The sequence below is a fragment of the Cyclopterus lumpus genome, chromosome 24, assembly GCF_009769545.1.
Source record: "Cyclopterus lumpus isolate fCycLum1 chromosome 24, fCycLum1.pri, whole genome shotgun sequence".
NCBI classification, from domain to species: Eukaryota; Metazoa; Chordata; class Actinopteri; order Perciformes; family Cyclopteridae; genus Cyclopterus; species Cyclopterus lumpus.
In genome coordinates, this window is record NC_046989.1 from 18306486 (window position 1) to 18322478 (window position 15993).

General features: G+C 48.7%; 1 protein-coding gene across 1 annotated transcript; it reads left to right on the plus strand.

The window, feature by feature from the left end:
- Positions 1-1069: 1069 nt before the first annotated feature.
- LOC117727225 (toll-like receptor 5) lies at positions 1070-13479 on the plus strand. Its single transcript, XM_034527382.1, has 5 exons — positions 1070-1200; positions 8153-8212; positions 8852-11138; positions 12093-12181; positions 12701-13479. The coding sequence occupies exons 2-5, from the start codon at positions 8165-8167 to the stop codon at positions 13163-13165; spliced, it is 2889 nt and encodes a 962-aa protein (XP_034383273.1). The 5' UTR covers positions 1070-1200; positions 8153-8164; the 3' UTR covers positions 13166-13479.
- The last annotated feature ends 2514 nt before the right edge of the window (positions 13480-15993 follow it).

Genomic DNA, 15993 nt, shown 5'->3' on the forward strand with positions numbered 1-15993 from the left:
TGTAGCAGTAGTAGGGTAGTATTGTAGCAGTAGTACCCTAGTATTGTAGCAGTAGTAGGGTAGTATTGTAGCAGTAGTACCCTGGTATTGTAGCAGTAGTACCCTAGTTCTGTAGCCGTAGTAGGGTAGTATTGTAGCAGTAGTAGGGTAGTATTGTAGCAGTAGTACCCTAGTATTGTAGCAGTAGTACCCTGGTATTGTAGCAGTAGTACCCTAGTATTGTAGCAGTAGTACCCTAGTATTGTAACAGTAGTAGGGTAGTATTGTAGCAGTAGTACCCTAGTATTGTAGCAGTAGTACCCTAGTATTGTAGCAGTAGTACCCTAGTATTGGGCTGGGGTCTTCTTCCTGGACTGGAGTCTTCTTCCTGTACTGGAGTCTTCTTCCCTGCAGTAACAAATAAAGAGGAATGTGTTACTGATTCCTATTAGAAACACCACAATATTTTTTCTACTATTGATAACACCGCATAAATGGGCAACCGGTCCATCGCCCAGTGTTCTGTGTTGACAGTGAACAGCAGAAATAAACATGAATTCTAAAATAGAGTGATATCTTTATGGAGAGTATACAAGGTACAATGAATTAAGAGTCTCCCCTGGTATCAGTTGTTGTGTCTTACTCGATTATGTCCCTGATGATTGAAGGACTCTTTCCTTGGACCATCTTGTCGGTCCTTCTGCTCAAGTGGACTTTGGCAGCACATATTATTGTAGCAGTAGTACCCTAGTATTGTAGCAGTGGTAGGGTAGTATTGTAGCAGTAGTAGGGTAGTATTGTAGCAGTAGTACCCTAGTATTGTAGCAGTAGTACCCTAGTATTGTAGCAGTAGTAGGGTAGTATTGTAGCAGTAGTACCCTAGTATTGTAGCAGTAGTACCCCAGTATTGTAACAGTAGTAGGGTAGTATTGTAGCAGTAGTAGGGTAGTATTGTAGCAGTAGTAGGGTAGTATTGTAGCATACAATGAAGAACGCTTTCTTTGAAAGAGGAAGAAGTTATTTTGTCATTTGGGAAATTGCACCATGTTTCTCCGTTTTGACCCTGGATTTGCCTCTGACAGCGGGGCGTTAACAAGCATCACTGCAGATATTTATTAAGAAAAGGAGCCGCAGGTCTGCGGGGAGGAGGAACTCACTCTGCGGGGAAGAGGAACCCACTCTGCGCGCAGGAGTTTCCTTGTTTGCGCCACAGGGACACTGGTAAGATTTTCACTTAATTAACGTTAAAAACTGCGAATCGTGCGTCACACACTCGCTTCATTTGGTCGGTTTGTCTAACACACTCGAGTGGGTCAAACACTCGCGACATTGTGCAATAAACGTGTCAGTCTGCCTGTTCGGTAACGTTAATAAACCAAAATATAGCTCCTGTAAAAGTTAGGTAGCAGCTCGATGCCTTTTATTGTAAAAGCTTGCAGGCTACAGGTATTGAGGAATGAATGAATGTGAAATGATTGCGCTATTGATGTTAATATGCAGGAGAAGCTCTCATATGGACCTAAACACAGCACCCGCCCCCCTATTGAGTTTAGTAGTATTAAGTATTATTATGTTAAGTATTATTATTAAGGACACATGGTTCATTTTAATACTGCCTCACTATACATAATAGGGAGAACATATATAACATGTCTGCTGGGGGGGGTTGTAACATTTTATTAACAGTGTTATTCAGTTGTAATTATTAAAGGTTTTTTTAACCAATGTATACTGTCCCATGAAGTTGGAAAGAATGGTCATAATTACGCTATATATTACATATTGTAGCGACCCTGTAAAGAGGGCTTTGTACAGCAACCCCTCCTCTCTAGCAATCGCAGGCATGATGGTCAAGGTGCGTGCCTGTGATTGGTGGAACGGAGGGGAGGCGGGGTTTGACCTGTCTGGGGGACAGGAGGGAGTTAAGTGTGTGTGACGGGAACCGTGTTGTTGTAAAAGTGTCGGTGCTGGTAGCAAGTGAGTGTCTCATGAACGGCTGTCAATAAAGCGTGCCTCCAAGGACAATAACCAGTCTCCGTGTGATAAACAAACGTAGCGAAACGTTACATTGGTGTCAGAAGTGACTTCGGACGGACAAGATCGCTGATTCCGGTGGAGGTCTAACCTAACTTGGTAGGGAGCTAGCGGGTAGCCTGCTTTCCAGCATGGATCGTGTCGGCGGGACGAAGGTGAAAAAAGAAGGTAGAGACATGGAGGAGGAGGGAGCTTGCGGATGGTCAGAAGACGTCGCCAGAGGGTTCACGGGAGCTACAGTGGAAGCGAGGAATCGCCTGAGAGAGTCTGCGGTGAGGATGGCTAGAGACGCGGGTATGAATCCCTCGTCGTCTTTTCCCGCCGTTTCTCCGGGGAATGTAGCGCTAATGGCAGAGGGCGGCGCCCAGCACGCAGTTGCTGTGCCGACGGTGAAGACGCCAAAATACGCCGGTAGGTCGGCCTGGGAAGCTTTCCTGGCCCAATTTGAACTGTTATCACATGCCGGGGGATGGTCCACCGAGACTAAAGCGCTACAGCTGGCGTTGTGTCTCACAGACGATGCGTTGTCCTGCCTCCTGCTGCTGAGCCCGGAGGACAGACGTAGTTATCAAGCTCTGGTGGGAGCCCTTCAGAGGCGGTTTGGACAGTGTTTACAGCCTGAGCTCCTCCGTAATGAACTGAATAACCGCTGCAGACAACCGGGGGAGCCGCTTCGGGTGTTGGCCAATGACATAGAGAGCTTGTCACGGAGGGCCTATGTACACATGCCTGCCGGAGTACAGAGCGAGTTGGCACGGGACCAGTTCATCAGAGCAATCTCTCCCACTGAATTGCGTGTCCAAGTGCAGCTACAGCACCCGCAATCATTGCAGGCGGCCTTGGAGATGGCCGTGGAGAGAGAGAATGTGTGGGGTGTAGCGTCTGGAAGCGGACAAAGAGAGGGATCACCTGCTGTAAGGGCTGCAATGGCGAGGCCATCAGAGGAAGAGAGACCAGCATGGTTGACTGAAGTGACTGAACTGATTAGAGCTGTGTCGCTACAGCAAACACACCGCCCACACCCTGGGCCCAGGGTCTGCTGGGGGTGCGGTCAACCAGGGCACTTAGCCAGAGACTGCCCCAAATCAAGCAGGTCGCAGGGAAACGGCTCGGGGCCCGTATAGAGGAGGATATGCGGACCCCGACTATAACTCCAAACCCATATTCACAAGCCGTGACAGCAGATGAGGGAACCCAACAGCGCATCCGGGGGAGCCAAGCTCCGCGTCTCTCAGAAGCAGATGACAATGCAGACTTGGAGCCTGTTGTGGCAGTGGGACGCACTGGTAAAGGAGATTCGTGCTATGTCCCCGTCACGGTGGAAGGAGTGCCCTGCTTGGCGCTAGTGGACACAGGGTCAACAGTAACCCTAGTTAGACCAGACATGGTCCCAGACTGGATTCAGTTCGACGCCACCTCCGTGCGACTGCGCACGGTCACCGGAGAGCTTGCACCCATGAAAGGCAAGGGTCTACTGACTGTGGCGGTGGGGGGGTGTCAGTGTGTCACCTGGTGTGGATAGCTGCAGTACAGGACCCATGTATCCTGGGGTTGGACTTTTTGAGGGCCGCGGGCTGCCAGCTAGACTTGCAACAAGGCACAGTGAGTTTCCAAGGAGGGCCGGCTATAGCGATGATCCCCACCCTTCCACTGCACCCCCTTGTCCCTCCCGCACCATCAGCAAGTACGGTAGAGACTGTAGACAGCAACCCAGCCCCCCTCTCTTTCTCCTCTGAGGTACCCCTTGCATCTTCCCCATCTGACCCCACCATGAGCTACGCAACCCCACCCCCGCCTGGGGGTTGCCAGAAGGAGGAGGAGGGGACTCTGGTTGCGGTGAGGGAGGTGTGGAGCAAGAACTGTGGCGGCCTGCTTCCCCAGCAGCAGGAGCAGCTGTGGCAGCTTCTGCTAGAGTTCCAAGGCAGTTTCGCCAAGAGCGAAGACGAGGTGGGGCAAACCCATCTAGTACAGCATGAGATTGACACAGGGGACGCGCGTCCTATCAAGTGCTGCCCACGCCGCCTCCCACTGGCTCGCCAACAAGCTTGTGATGAAGCGGTCGCAAGCATGCTGCAGGCGGGTGTCATCGAGCCTTCCGACAGCCCCTGGGCAGCAGCAGTTGTCATGGTTCCCAAAAAGATACGCGGCTGGCGACTCTGCGCTGATTACAGGCCGGTAAACGGGGTAACCAAGAAGGATTCATACCCACTGCCCCGCATTGATGAGTCTTTGGACCTGGTCTCAGGGTCCTCTTGGTTCTCCTCCCTGGACCTCCGCAGTGGATATTACCAGGTACCTCTCGCCCCGAAGGCCCGGCCCAAGACTGCTTTTTGCACCGGACGGGGGCTGTGGCAGTTCAAGGTCCTCAGTTTTGGACTTTGTAATGCCCCTGCCACCTTTGTAAGGTTGATGGACAAGGTATTGGAGGGAATTCCCCGTCAGCAGTGCCTAGTTTACCTGGACGACATTCTGGTTCACGGTGACTCATTCGAGCAAGCCCTGGCGTCACTGCGGCTGGTGCTGGAAAAAATCAGAGCAGCAGGCCTGAAGCTGCACCCGGAAAAGTGCCACTTCATGCAAAGAGAGGTATCCTTCTTGGGACACCGGGTTGGCGGTGAGGGCATTGGCACAATGCAAGAAAAGGTGCAGGCTGTCGCTGACTGGCCCACCCCCACCAACCAAAAACAGCTGAAGAGTTTTTTGGGCCTGGCCTCGTACTACAGGAGGTTTGTACGAGGGTTTGCATGCACTGCTGCTCCTCTGTTCCAGCTGCTGCAGAAGGACAGCAACTTTTCCTGGACGGAGCAATGCCAGATGGCATTCAGCAACCTTCGGTCCTCCCTGATTGAGGCTCCGGTGCTTGCCCCAGCAGACCCTAGCTTGCCTTTCACGCTGGACACAGACGCTAGCGGGTCAGGCGTCGGGGGAGTACTTTCCCAGTCAAGACCCGAAGGGGAGCGAGTGGTGGGTTACTTCAGCCGGGCATTCAACAAGGCTGAGCGGCGCTACTGCGTCACCCGCAGAGAGCTCTTGGCAGTGGTGCTGTCAATCAGGCACTTCAAGTACTACCTGTGTGGCTTGACTTTCACGGTGAGGACAGACCACTCGGCTCTACAGTGGCTCATGACATTCAAGGAGCCAGAGGGGCAGGTGGTTGGAGGAGCTGCAGGTTTTTGACTTCACCGTAGAGCACCGGGCGGGGACACGCCACACAAATGCCGATGCGCTCTCACGGCGTCCATGTGCCGCAGGTGGGTGCCGCTACTGCGAGCGGAGAGAGACTCGCGAGAAGGAACTGCGTGAGGAGGAGGGAGACTGTGCTGCAGTTCGTCGGGTGGAGGAGTTAGTATGCCGGGAGCTGCAGACGGTGGACTTGGCAGAGTGGAGACAACACCAGGATCAGGACGCGGACCTACAGCCGGCATTACAGTGGTTGGAGACACAGCGGCGGCCACCGTGGGAAGAGGTGGCAGCGTTTTCCAAAGCAACCAAAGGTCTGTGGTCTCAGTTTGGGTCTCTGCGCCTGAGTCAGGGCGTACTTCAGCGGGCATGGAAGGAGCCAGCAACGGGAGAGGAAAAGTGGCAGATGGTGGTCCCCAAGGACCTACGGGATGCGGTGCTTGAAGCCATGCATGGAGCCGCCGGCTCTGGGCATTTTGGAGTTTCCAAAACACTGCGGCGTCTCCGTCAGGGCTTCTACTGGGGACAGTGCAGGAGGGACGTGGAAGACTATTGCCGCCGCTGTGACCCCTGTATGGCACGAAAGGGTCCCCCAGGTCGCTCTCACGCTCCACTGCAGCAGTTTCCAGTGGGGGCACCGATGGAAAGGGTGGCCGTGGATGTGGTGGGTCCACTTCCGCGCTCAGACGGAGGAAACCGGTATGTACTCACCGCCATAGACTACTTTACAAAATGGCCTGAGGCGTATGCTCTTCCAGACCAGGAGGCCGAGACGATCGTGGAGGCCCTGGTGGGAGGCATGTTCAGCCGGTTCGGAGTACCGGAGACCATACACAGTGACCAGGGAAGGAACTTCGAGTCGCGGATGTTTGCCTCTATGTGCGAACACCTGGGCATGCACAAGACGCGCACCTCCCCCCTGCGTCCTCAGAGTGACGGGTTGGTGGAAAGGTTCCATCGCACCATGGGCCAGCAGCTGGCCATCCTCCTGTCGCAGAACCAGCGCGACTGGGACAAGCATTTGCCTTTGGTCCTCATGGCGTGTCGCTCTGCAGTTCAGGAGACCTCATCCTGTACGCCCGCGCTGCTGATGCTGGGGAGAGAGCTCCGCACCCCTGCGCAACTGGCCTTTGGGCGGCCCCCTGAACCCCCAGACACCCCCCCAGGACCTGAGTACGCCAGGAGGCTGCAGGACCGCCTCGAAGCAGCCCATGTGTTTGCTCGGAAGCAGCAGCTGAGTGCAGGCGTGAGACAAAAACGCAACTACGACGTGAGAGAAAAAGGGAAACACTTTCAGGCTGGAGAGCTGGTTTGGGTCTACAACCCTGTGCGTAAGAAGGGCCGGTGCCCAAAGCTCGACAGCCAATGGGCCGGGCCCTGCAGAGTTTTGGAGAGAGTGGGAGAGGTCGTGTACAGGGTACAGCTACCCCCTAAGGGAAGGAGAGTGGTGCTCCACAGAGATCGGCTGGCCCCCTACAGAGGGGTCTCTTCTCCACTGGCATCAGGGGTACGGGGAACTACTCCCCAGCATGCCCTCCCGGCTCACTCCCCAGCCAGCTCTCCTGGGACGACGCAGGGGGTTGCAGTGCCTATGTCTCCAACTCACAGGAACCCCACAGCGCCCGCGCCCTGGGCTGCAGACCCGCAAGGCAGTAGCGGCCCGCCAGAGACGGAGGCATTCCTCTCCGTCCCCACTGACCCAGTGGACACAGCCCACCAGACGGCCCGACCGCAAAGACAGAGAAGGCCCCCGGGCCGGTTGAGAGACTTTGTGGTTAGATAGGGCTGGGGAGGAGAGGTGAATGTGAGACCTTAAGTACCAGAGAGGGCAAGAATGCGCCCTGGTCTCACTAGAAGTGACGGTAGTCCACCCTGATCTTCTTTAAAAAAAATTAAAAAAAAGAATTAGAGTTCTGATTGTTTCCATTGTTGTGGAGAAGTGTTACTGGAAAATGTTATTTTGTTTCCATTATTGTGGAGAAAGGGTACAGGAAAATGTTATTTTTTTCCCCCCCCATCGTTGTGAAGAAGGGTTACAGGGTAATGTTCCTGTTCGGGTGTTCCTTGGGGGCAAGGAACTTTGTAAGGGGAGGGTAATGTAGCGACCCTGTAAAGAGGGCTTTGTACAGCAACCCCTCCTCTCTAGCAATCGCAGGCATGATGGTCAAGGTGCGTGCCTGTGATTGGTGGAACGGAGGGGAGGCGGGGTTTGACCTGTCTGGGGGACAGGAGGGAGTTAAGTGTGTGTGACGGGAACCGTGTTGTTGTAAAAGTGTCGGTGCTGGTAGCAAGTGAGTGTCTCATGAACGGCTGTCAATAAAGCGTGCCTCCAAGGACAATAACCAGTCTCCGTGTGATAAACAAACGTAGCGAAACGTTACAATATATTTACTTTTAGTCAATTTAAAATGATATATTTTTATTTCCCACAGTGCAACTTGATAGTGTTGATCTAGGTTTTATTCCCCAGACCTTTTAGAAAGTGTGCACTAAAGTGAACTTCATGTGGAAAATCAGAGTACCCCGTTGATACATTACATACCGAATAAATTATTTAATGTCCATGTACTTCCAATGTTTAGTTTTGAATGTGACAAGAGGAAGAAGTGAATCTTGAACTTAAAAATTCATTTTAGCATCACAAATTTAAATGAAATGTAATAGTATTTAGTATGGCAGGTGGTCATTACAATATGATCATTACAATATGACACAGTTATTTGCTCAAGTCAAACATGTCAACTGTTCGAATACTGTTGGAGCTTTGTTATTCAAGCTCATATCAGGCATGAAGCTGCATCAGGCCGTGAACATCAGGCCAAAGCAAACAGTCTTTGCTCTACCTTACTAAATGATCACATACCTACCTTTGCTCTATTTTCACTGCTGAGCCAAAGCAACAACATGGCATTCTTTAAGCTTTGCTAATATTTGACTTTCTCTTTGGACATCTTGCTAGGGCGAAGACAGCATGTGGACTCTGGCTAATCAGTTGGTTCTAATCGGATTTTACCTTCAGGTATGTCTATACCATTTACATTGCTGCTTGCTCATTGAAGTTGTATTCAGTTTTTCTCAAACTGAACAGTTAGAAAACAGCAATCAGAAATGTATTATAAAAAAATCTATAGTCAATTTAATTCAGATTCCTTCCCCACAATAAATAAAGAAAAAGTTAGATTTTTGGGAAATATGCTTATTAAAATTCCAAAAAATGCTTATCCACTTTCTTGCTGGGAATCAGATGAAAAGATTGAAATCACTGTCATATTTGTATCATATGTATGAACTGCCACCACCAGTCGGTTAGCTTAGCTTAGCATAGCACAAAGACTTTAAACTGGGGGAAACAGCTAGTCAGTCTTTGCCGGACAGAAATAAATTCTGCCAACCAGCCCTTCTAAAGCTCGCTAAATAATATGTTTTGTATGGATTTTAAAAAACTTAATCAATGCCTATTTTGAGTCTTTATGCTTAGCTAAGCTAACCGGCTGCTGGTTCCAGCTCCATGTTTACTGTACAGATGGTACCAATCAATCTTCTCATTTAATTTTTAACCAAAAAGCAAATGAGTACATTTCCCTAAGATGATTCCTGTAACTTATAATTGTAAGTTATTTTTCAATTTGCAGAAATAATGCAACCTTCCTACCTGCAGGTAACCACATGCTACCCATCATGCACTTTGTACGGACTCCTGGCTGATTGTGGCTCACGGGAATACTACTGGATTCCGGCTCTGCCTCCAAACATCACACACCTCTACCTGCAGATGAACTACATCAGGGAGATCAACAGCAGCTCGCTCAGGAGCTATGATCAGCTGCGAGAGTTAGATCTTGGAATGCAGAACGTGCAGCTTTTCATAAGGAACAACGCTTTCCTCAGGCAGAGAAGATTGACAAGGTTGGTCCTAGGTGCCAATATCGGCCTCCAGATGGAGCCGAGGGCTTTCGCAGGACTGCTAAATGTACAACACCTCTTTTTGGATTATTGCAATTTGGCAGACTCCATACTAGCAGACAGTTACCTGCAGCCACTTTGGTCCTTGGAAATGCTCGACCTCTTTGGTAATGAGATAGTGAGAGTTCGACCAGGGCTGTTCTTTTCGAGACTTACAAAGTTCACACAGCTCAATCTCACATTGAATCGGATTGAACAATTGTGTGAAGATGATCTTGTTGGTTTCTGGGGGAAAGACTTCAAACTCCTGAACTTGCAATCCAATAAGTTCTATATCAGCTATAGTAAAGACTTTGACTGGGAGAGATGCGGAAACCCTTTCAGAGGGATGACTTTTAAAACCCTTGACTTATCCAGCAATGGGTTCAGCCTGAACACAGCAAGGCGATTTTTCAACGCAATAGAAGGTACTCCAATTGCTCATCTTATATTCTCTGGACCCATGGGCAAAGGCTTCTCATATGACAACCTTCCCGACCCAGATGAAAGCACATTTAAAGGCCTAGTAAACAGTTCAGTTACTACTTTTGATTTGTCTAAAAGTCATATATTTGCTTTGCAGAGGGCTTTTTTAAGTCCTCTAAAGGATGCGGTCATTGTTGACATTTCCATGAACAAAATCAATCAGATTAACAGAAATGCCTTCAACGGTCTTCAGGGACATTTACGAATGCTCAACCTGTCTTCCAACCTTCTGGGTGAAATATACTCTCACACATTCACCAATCTGACGGACCTTCGGGTGTTGGATTTATCTTACAACCACATTGGTGCATTGGGAGACAAAGCATTCAGTGGGCTTCCAAAATTACGAGCATTATATCTGACAGGAAATTCACTGCGGAACCTGGGTTCCACAGCGCCATTACCAAACCTAGATTATCTTTTTTTGAGAGACAATAAACTGAAATCTCTCTGGAAAATCAATCTATTGGGCAACAACTGTATCCACGTAGATGTGACCGACAACAGATTAACAAACTTGGAGGATGTTTATGATATTTTAATTAATTTCAATCGTCTCAAGAATTTCTTCTTTGGCGGCAACTTCATCAAGTGGTGCGGAAGTCCAGAAGTTACAGTACCTCGTAATAATACATTGCAGGTTCTGGATCTTCACGACAGTTCCTTGCATGCCATTTGGGAGCAGGGGAAGTGCCTCGACCTGTTTGATAATCTAGAGAATCTGCTTGGTCTCAATTTAAGCCTCAACTCACTTGCGACTCTCCCAGAAGGGATTTTCCGCGGCCTAGAGTCGATCATAGAGATCGACCTCTCGTCCAATGCTTTCACCTATCTGCAGCCGGACATCTTTCCGATCGGCCTGAAGAGACTGGATCTCTCAAACAACTTTTTAGCCTCCCCGGACCCGGCGACCTTTCGGTCTCTGCTCTTCTTCAGCCTGGCTGGGAATCGGTTCCACTGCGATTGCACCCTGGAGAGTTTTGTGAAGTGGCTGAACGCAACGAATGTAACCTTTCTGAGCCCAATTGAGGAGTACAGGTGTGAGTTTCCAGCCGCTCTCCAGAATCTTCCTCTGCTGGAATACTCTACGATTGTCAAACCGTGTGAGGAAGACGACGAAAAGGCCGTCGGAGACCTTAAGTTTGCTCTCTTCGTATTGTCCACTCTCCTCATACTCGTCGTGGTCCTCAGCGGGATCGTCTACGCCCGTCTCCGAGGGCGCATATTCATCGTCTACAAAAAGATCGTGGGTAGGGTTCTCGAGGGCCCAAAGCCGATGCCTCCCGTGGACGAAGTGCAGCACGATGCCTTCCTCTGCTTCAGCGACAATGACTACGGCTGGGTGGAGGCCGCTCTGCTTCAGAAGCTGGACAGACAGTTTTCAGAAGAGAACCTCTTCCGCTGCTGTTTCGAGGCCAGAGACTTTCTGCCAGGAGAGGATCACCTTTCAAACATTAGAGATGCCGTCTGGAGTAGCAGGAAGACGGTGTGCGTTGTCTCCAAAGAGTTTCTTAAAGGTACAGTTCTTCAGTACCGTCTGCTGAACCTTTGGCCATAAAATATATTTATTTTCCTTTCTTTCAAGGAACAGTTTGACATTTTGAGATGCACAAATGTCCTTTCTTGCCGAGAGTTAGATAAGAAGTTCCATATTGTTCTCATATATGTTTGTTTTTGCACCTCCTGAACACCTCCTGAAAATCTTGTTTTTGCTGACCTCCAGTGGTTAAACCTTTCACCTGGCTGCTGACTATTTCTTGAACTGATTTATGAGTCATGTGACATTTCCAGCCAGCCAGCAAAGACTTAAGGAAGTCCTCCTTGTCAAGAAATAGTCTGGCACTTAACCTCCTAAACCACAACTTGTTGCTTTATTAGACCTTTATTTAGCAAGTCGGTTATACTGTAGGTACAATGTTATTGATATAGTGTGATAATTAGTGTGCTTTAGAGGCATTTTTTAACCTTTAGACAGAGCCAGGCTCGCAGTTTCCTCCGGTTTCCAGTCTTTATTCTAAGTTGTAGCTTCATATTTGACCAACAGATATGAGAGTGGCATTGTTCTTGTCATCTAACTAATTCAACTCTAATTGAATGAGCGCATTTGTTAAAAATATTGAACTGTTCCTGGAGACTTACGCAGTCCTTAGTTTCTAAAAGCTTAGCTAGCTGCATTCCCACCAAATCAGGCAATGCGCAAAAAACCCCGCCAGTCCTCCCATTTCTTTGAATGTTGGTCAAGCCATGGCCGTGGGGGCCGCAAGGGTAGGCGAGAAACGTCACGCCATTCACATTAACTGCCATCCGGAGTGGCCGTGACGGAACAAGAGATGTTCGCTTGGTGTCAATGGCCAATTGAGTGCCACTCCCACATACGATGAGAACGTTTAATTATTTCACACGTCATTACTCCATTCAACCCTGTCAAAGGTGAAGGATAAAGAAACTAACTGGGTGGCATCTGTTTCTAGATGGTTGGTGCTTGGAGGCATTCACTTTGGCCCAGGGCCGGATGCTGGAGGAGCTGACGAACGTGCTGATAATGTTGGTGGTAGGGAAGGTGCGTATACTGCAGTTATTGTCTCCACACCCATGCCATAACCTACAAGTAGTCATGGACCTGTACTTGTAGAGCGCTTTTCTAGTCTTCCGACCACTCAAAGCACTTTCACACTACTTGTCATCCATCATTCACACCCATTTATACACTGAGGGGAGGGGCTAAGCTTCCACCTGCGCATACGGACTAACATTCACACACAGTAGGCACTATGGGAGCAATTTGGGGTTAAGTGTCTTCCCCAAGGTCACATCGACATGGACTAGTCGCTAGCGGAACCGTCGATCCTCTGATTGAAGGACGACCCTGCTCACCACTGAGCCACAGTCGCCCTGTGATCCACTGTCACAACAACATTGTTAATGGGTGATCTCATGAATAACCAAATATTAAATTGGCATAGTTACAGAAAGTGCAGAAAACGGGTACTGTGCAATTTTTACTGAAAATAAACATTTAAAAAAGAAAGTTCTTGACTCTCACTTAAGACCCTTCTCTCCATGCCCGATACAACTGAAGGTGGCTCACTACCAGCTGATGAAGTACAAGGCAGTCCGAGCTTTTGTCCAGAGAAGGGAGTACCTCACCTGGCCGGAGGACCCTCAGGACCTGGAGTGGTTTTATGAGCGCCTCGTCTCACAGTTACTCAAAGACACCAAGGTGACAAAGCTGGCAGAGGAGGAACCTGAACCCGACATCCGGCCTCACTACGAGGACGGGGTCCAGCTTGAGGACATCCGGCCTTACTACGAGGACGGGGTCCAGCTTGAGGACATCCAACCTCACCACGAGGACGGGGTCCAGCTTGAGGACATCCGGCCTCACTACGAGGACGGGGTCCAGCTTGAGGACATCCAACCTCACCACGAGGACGGGGTCCAGCTTGAGGACATCCGGCCTTACGAGGACAGGGTCCAGCTTGAGGACATCCAACCTCACCACGAGGACGGGGACCAGCTTGACAACATAGCGGGGGCCCGGTGAGACCACTTGGCAGGATGAGGACCATGTTGGGTCTTACCACCTTACAGAGGAAGTAAAGGCAAAGACTGAAGTTGTGCAGAACCTGTTCTTTTTATTTCAATGTATTTAGGTGATCTGTGGTAAGATATTAAATGAATTCATATTTTTTATTTTGTTATGTATTTTTTATTGTCCACATTTCCAGCACTTTAGTAATGATTACAGACAATACATGACTAAATTATTATATTGTTGGAATCCATAATGTGTTAACTGAATGAAATGTTTTAATGATTAAATTAATAAAGTGTAAGCAGTACAGTAACAGTAAGCATCTGCCAGTCAGCTGTTCTCTCAAATATCATTTTTCTTTTTCTAATAAAACATTATTTTGTAATTGGCAATATTGCAATACTCACCCTCTTACAGATTTTTATATGCATGTAAATATGCTTATGTGCAGACAAAAAACTATATTAAAAAAAACATTTGTTTAAATCACAGAAATAGACGTCCCCCCAAAAAAATGAGAAAAAGGGGAATGTGCTAACTGTTCAAGGTGCCTGATTGGTTTAAGGGCCCCTTTTGTATTTGTATTTACTACTTTCACCACTAGATGTGGTCTCTGATGAGCCATCTGTACTGGCTGTCTGGAGATCAGTAAAAACCCACTGATCATTAGCGAGGGGCCACATGGAGACTCCTTCCATTTGCTTTATTAAAGCATCAGCAGCAACTCATTCCTCTCTCTCTGGACTCAAGAGGTCAGCAGGTTTTCTTTCAGCTGTGCGTATGCAAACAGGAAGTCACTGAGCAGAGGGAACGCTTCCGCCCCGATGGCCCGGCCGCCTGCATCCTCCCGACCTTTATGAGCCAGCTGTTGGGAACATTGCAGCGTCCTGCTGCTCGTAGAGTGCGGGCAGTCCATTAATCTGAGCCCGCCGCACATTCACATCCAACTGACCGAGTTTATGATGGAGCTCTTTACATGCTCTGGGATTCACAGCAGTTTTAGACTTGGACATGTTAGTGTGCAACATGTGGTGGGTGTCATTTGGATGGAGATAGATCTAATAACTAGGTGAAGGCCCAGAAGGATAATATATCATTTGGGATACGTCATTCAAATGGTCAACTAAACCTTTTATTTACATTTTTGTGATCTTTCATAAATGCATTCTGTGTCATATAGTCAGGTCAGCCTGAGCTAACCACCGGGGCACGCTCACGTGCACTAAACGCGTGCACAAAGCAGGGAGGAGCTCCAACAACAAGCACACAGAGGGGCCTTTACAATCCGCTCCAGGCCTGGTGCAGGTTTCTGAGACCAGGATCCCAGCACACACAAACAATTACATGTATGCCAAGACCAAAAGAACGAGTTAATGCGGAGCTGAACAACATGAAATGAGAAAGTGACAGATAAATGGAAGCTTTTCCCCCCAAAACGTAGAATATTAAGACCCATGTTCTTTTAACTTTCATTTTAATTGCTTAAGTACATTTGACAGTTTCAAGGCCCCCTGGACAAAAAGACAATAAATAAATAAATCAATTGAGGAAGAAGAAACAACAATTTCCGTTTCTCTGGACTTGAGCAGCGGCTCCACCAAAATCTAATTTGAAAAGTGGAAGCAAATGTTTACCTCGTAAACAAGCTCTCCTCCTCAGGACACATACACGCCTCCTGGATGGGGAAATGTAATAAACCCCCATGGACGCAGCTAATATTTGACCTCTGTGAGTAAATATAATTACAGGGATGCTCACGCAAGCCTGAGGAGGGATCCTCTCAGGGAAGTGGACCTGTCTTCACTGCAGGGAGGAGGAGGAAGGAGGAGGAGGAGGAGGAGGAGGAGGAGGAGGAGGAAGGAACACAAGCTGATCTCTGTGAGCCAAAAATAAAGTCTTTCCTTCGACACAGGAGCACCAAGCGAGCCCGCGTGGGCGGGGTTACTGGTGCTGTGTTTTATGGGGTTTGTTTGTTTGTGGAAGTTTGTTCTGGGGTTGGGGGGCGTGTTGAGGATGAGAGGAAAAGAACCAGAAGCACAGCGGTACTTTTCCTCTGCGACACTCCAGGCCTGGATGGTGTCGCAGAGGAAAAGTACCGCAGAGCAGCTCAGTTGGGAGGGGATAAATAAAGAAGGAAGGAGGAAAAAGAAGAAAGAGAAGTAGAAGAATAAAGGAGAAAGAGGAGAAGAGCAGAAAAAAGGAAAGAAAGGGGAGAAGAAAAAGAGAAGGAAGAGAAGAAATAGAAGAATAAAGGAGAAAGAGGGGAAGAAAGATGAGAAAAAGTAGAAAGAAAAAACAGGAAAAGGAAGAGAAGAAAAAAAAGAGTAGGAGTCGTCGTCCATCTGGGGAGACTTTCTTCCAGACTTCTATGTAACATTTACATCTGCAGTTCTCTTTTGAGCCACATGAGGGCGCTGCTTCACTCATGAAAAGGTTTAAAGAATGAGATTGATCGCCTGTTGAGTTTAGGGGGCCACATGTATTCATTTGGTCTCATTTGAGTATTTAACATGCACTTATTGTTTTCAATAACACGTGCATTAAACAAAGGTGGTGATTTATCAAACGTAGAACTCTTCTACACAAAGTGGAGGAAACGGGTGCTTCTGGGATGGATTCAGTAGCAGGGAGAGGTCAGAGAAGGAGTAGTCTAAGATTCACCACCTCTTCCAGCCCTCGTGGTCCTTCACCGCAGGGTGCTGATGGGACAGTCGCCCTGAGGTGGGGTGTCCCCACAGCACTCCGCTCTGAGTCTGAGCCCCCTCTCCGTTACTCCACATTGATCGCAGCTGAACGTGAACCATCGCTTGGAGGAGGCCGATGGCTTCAAAGACTGC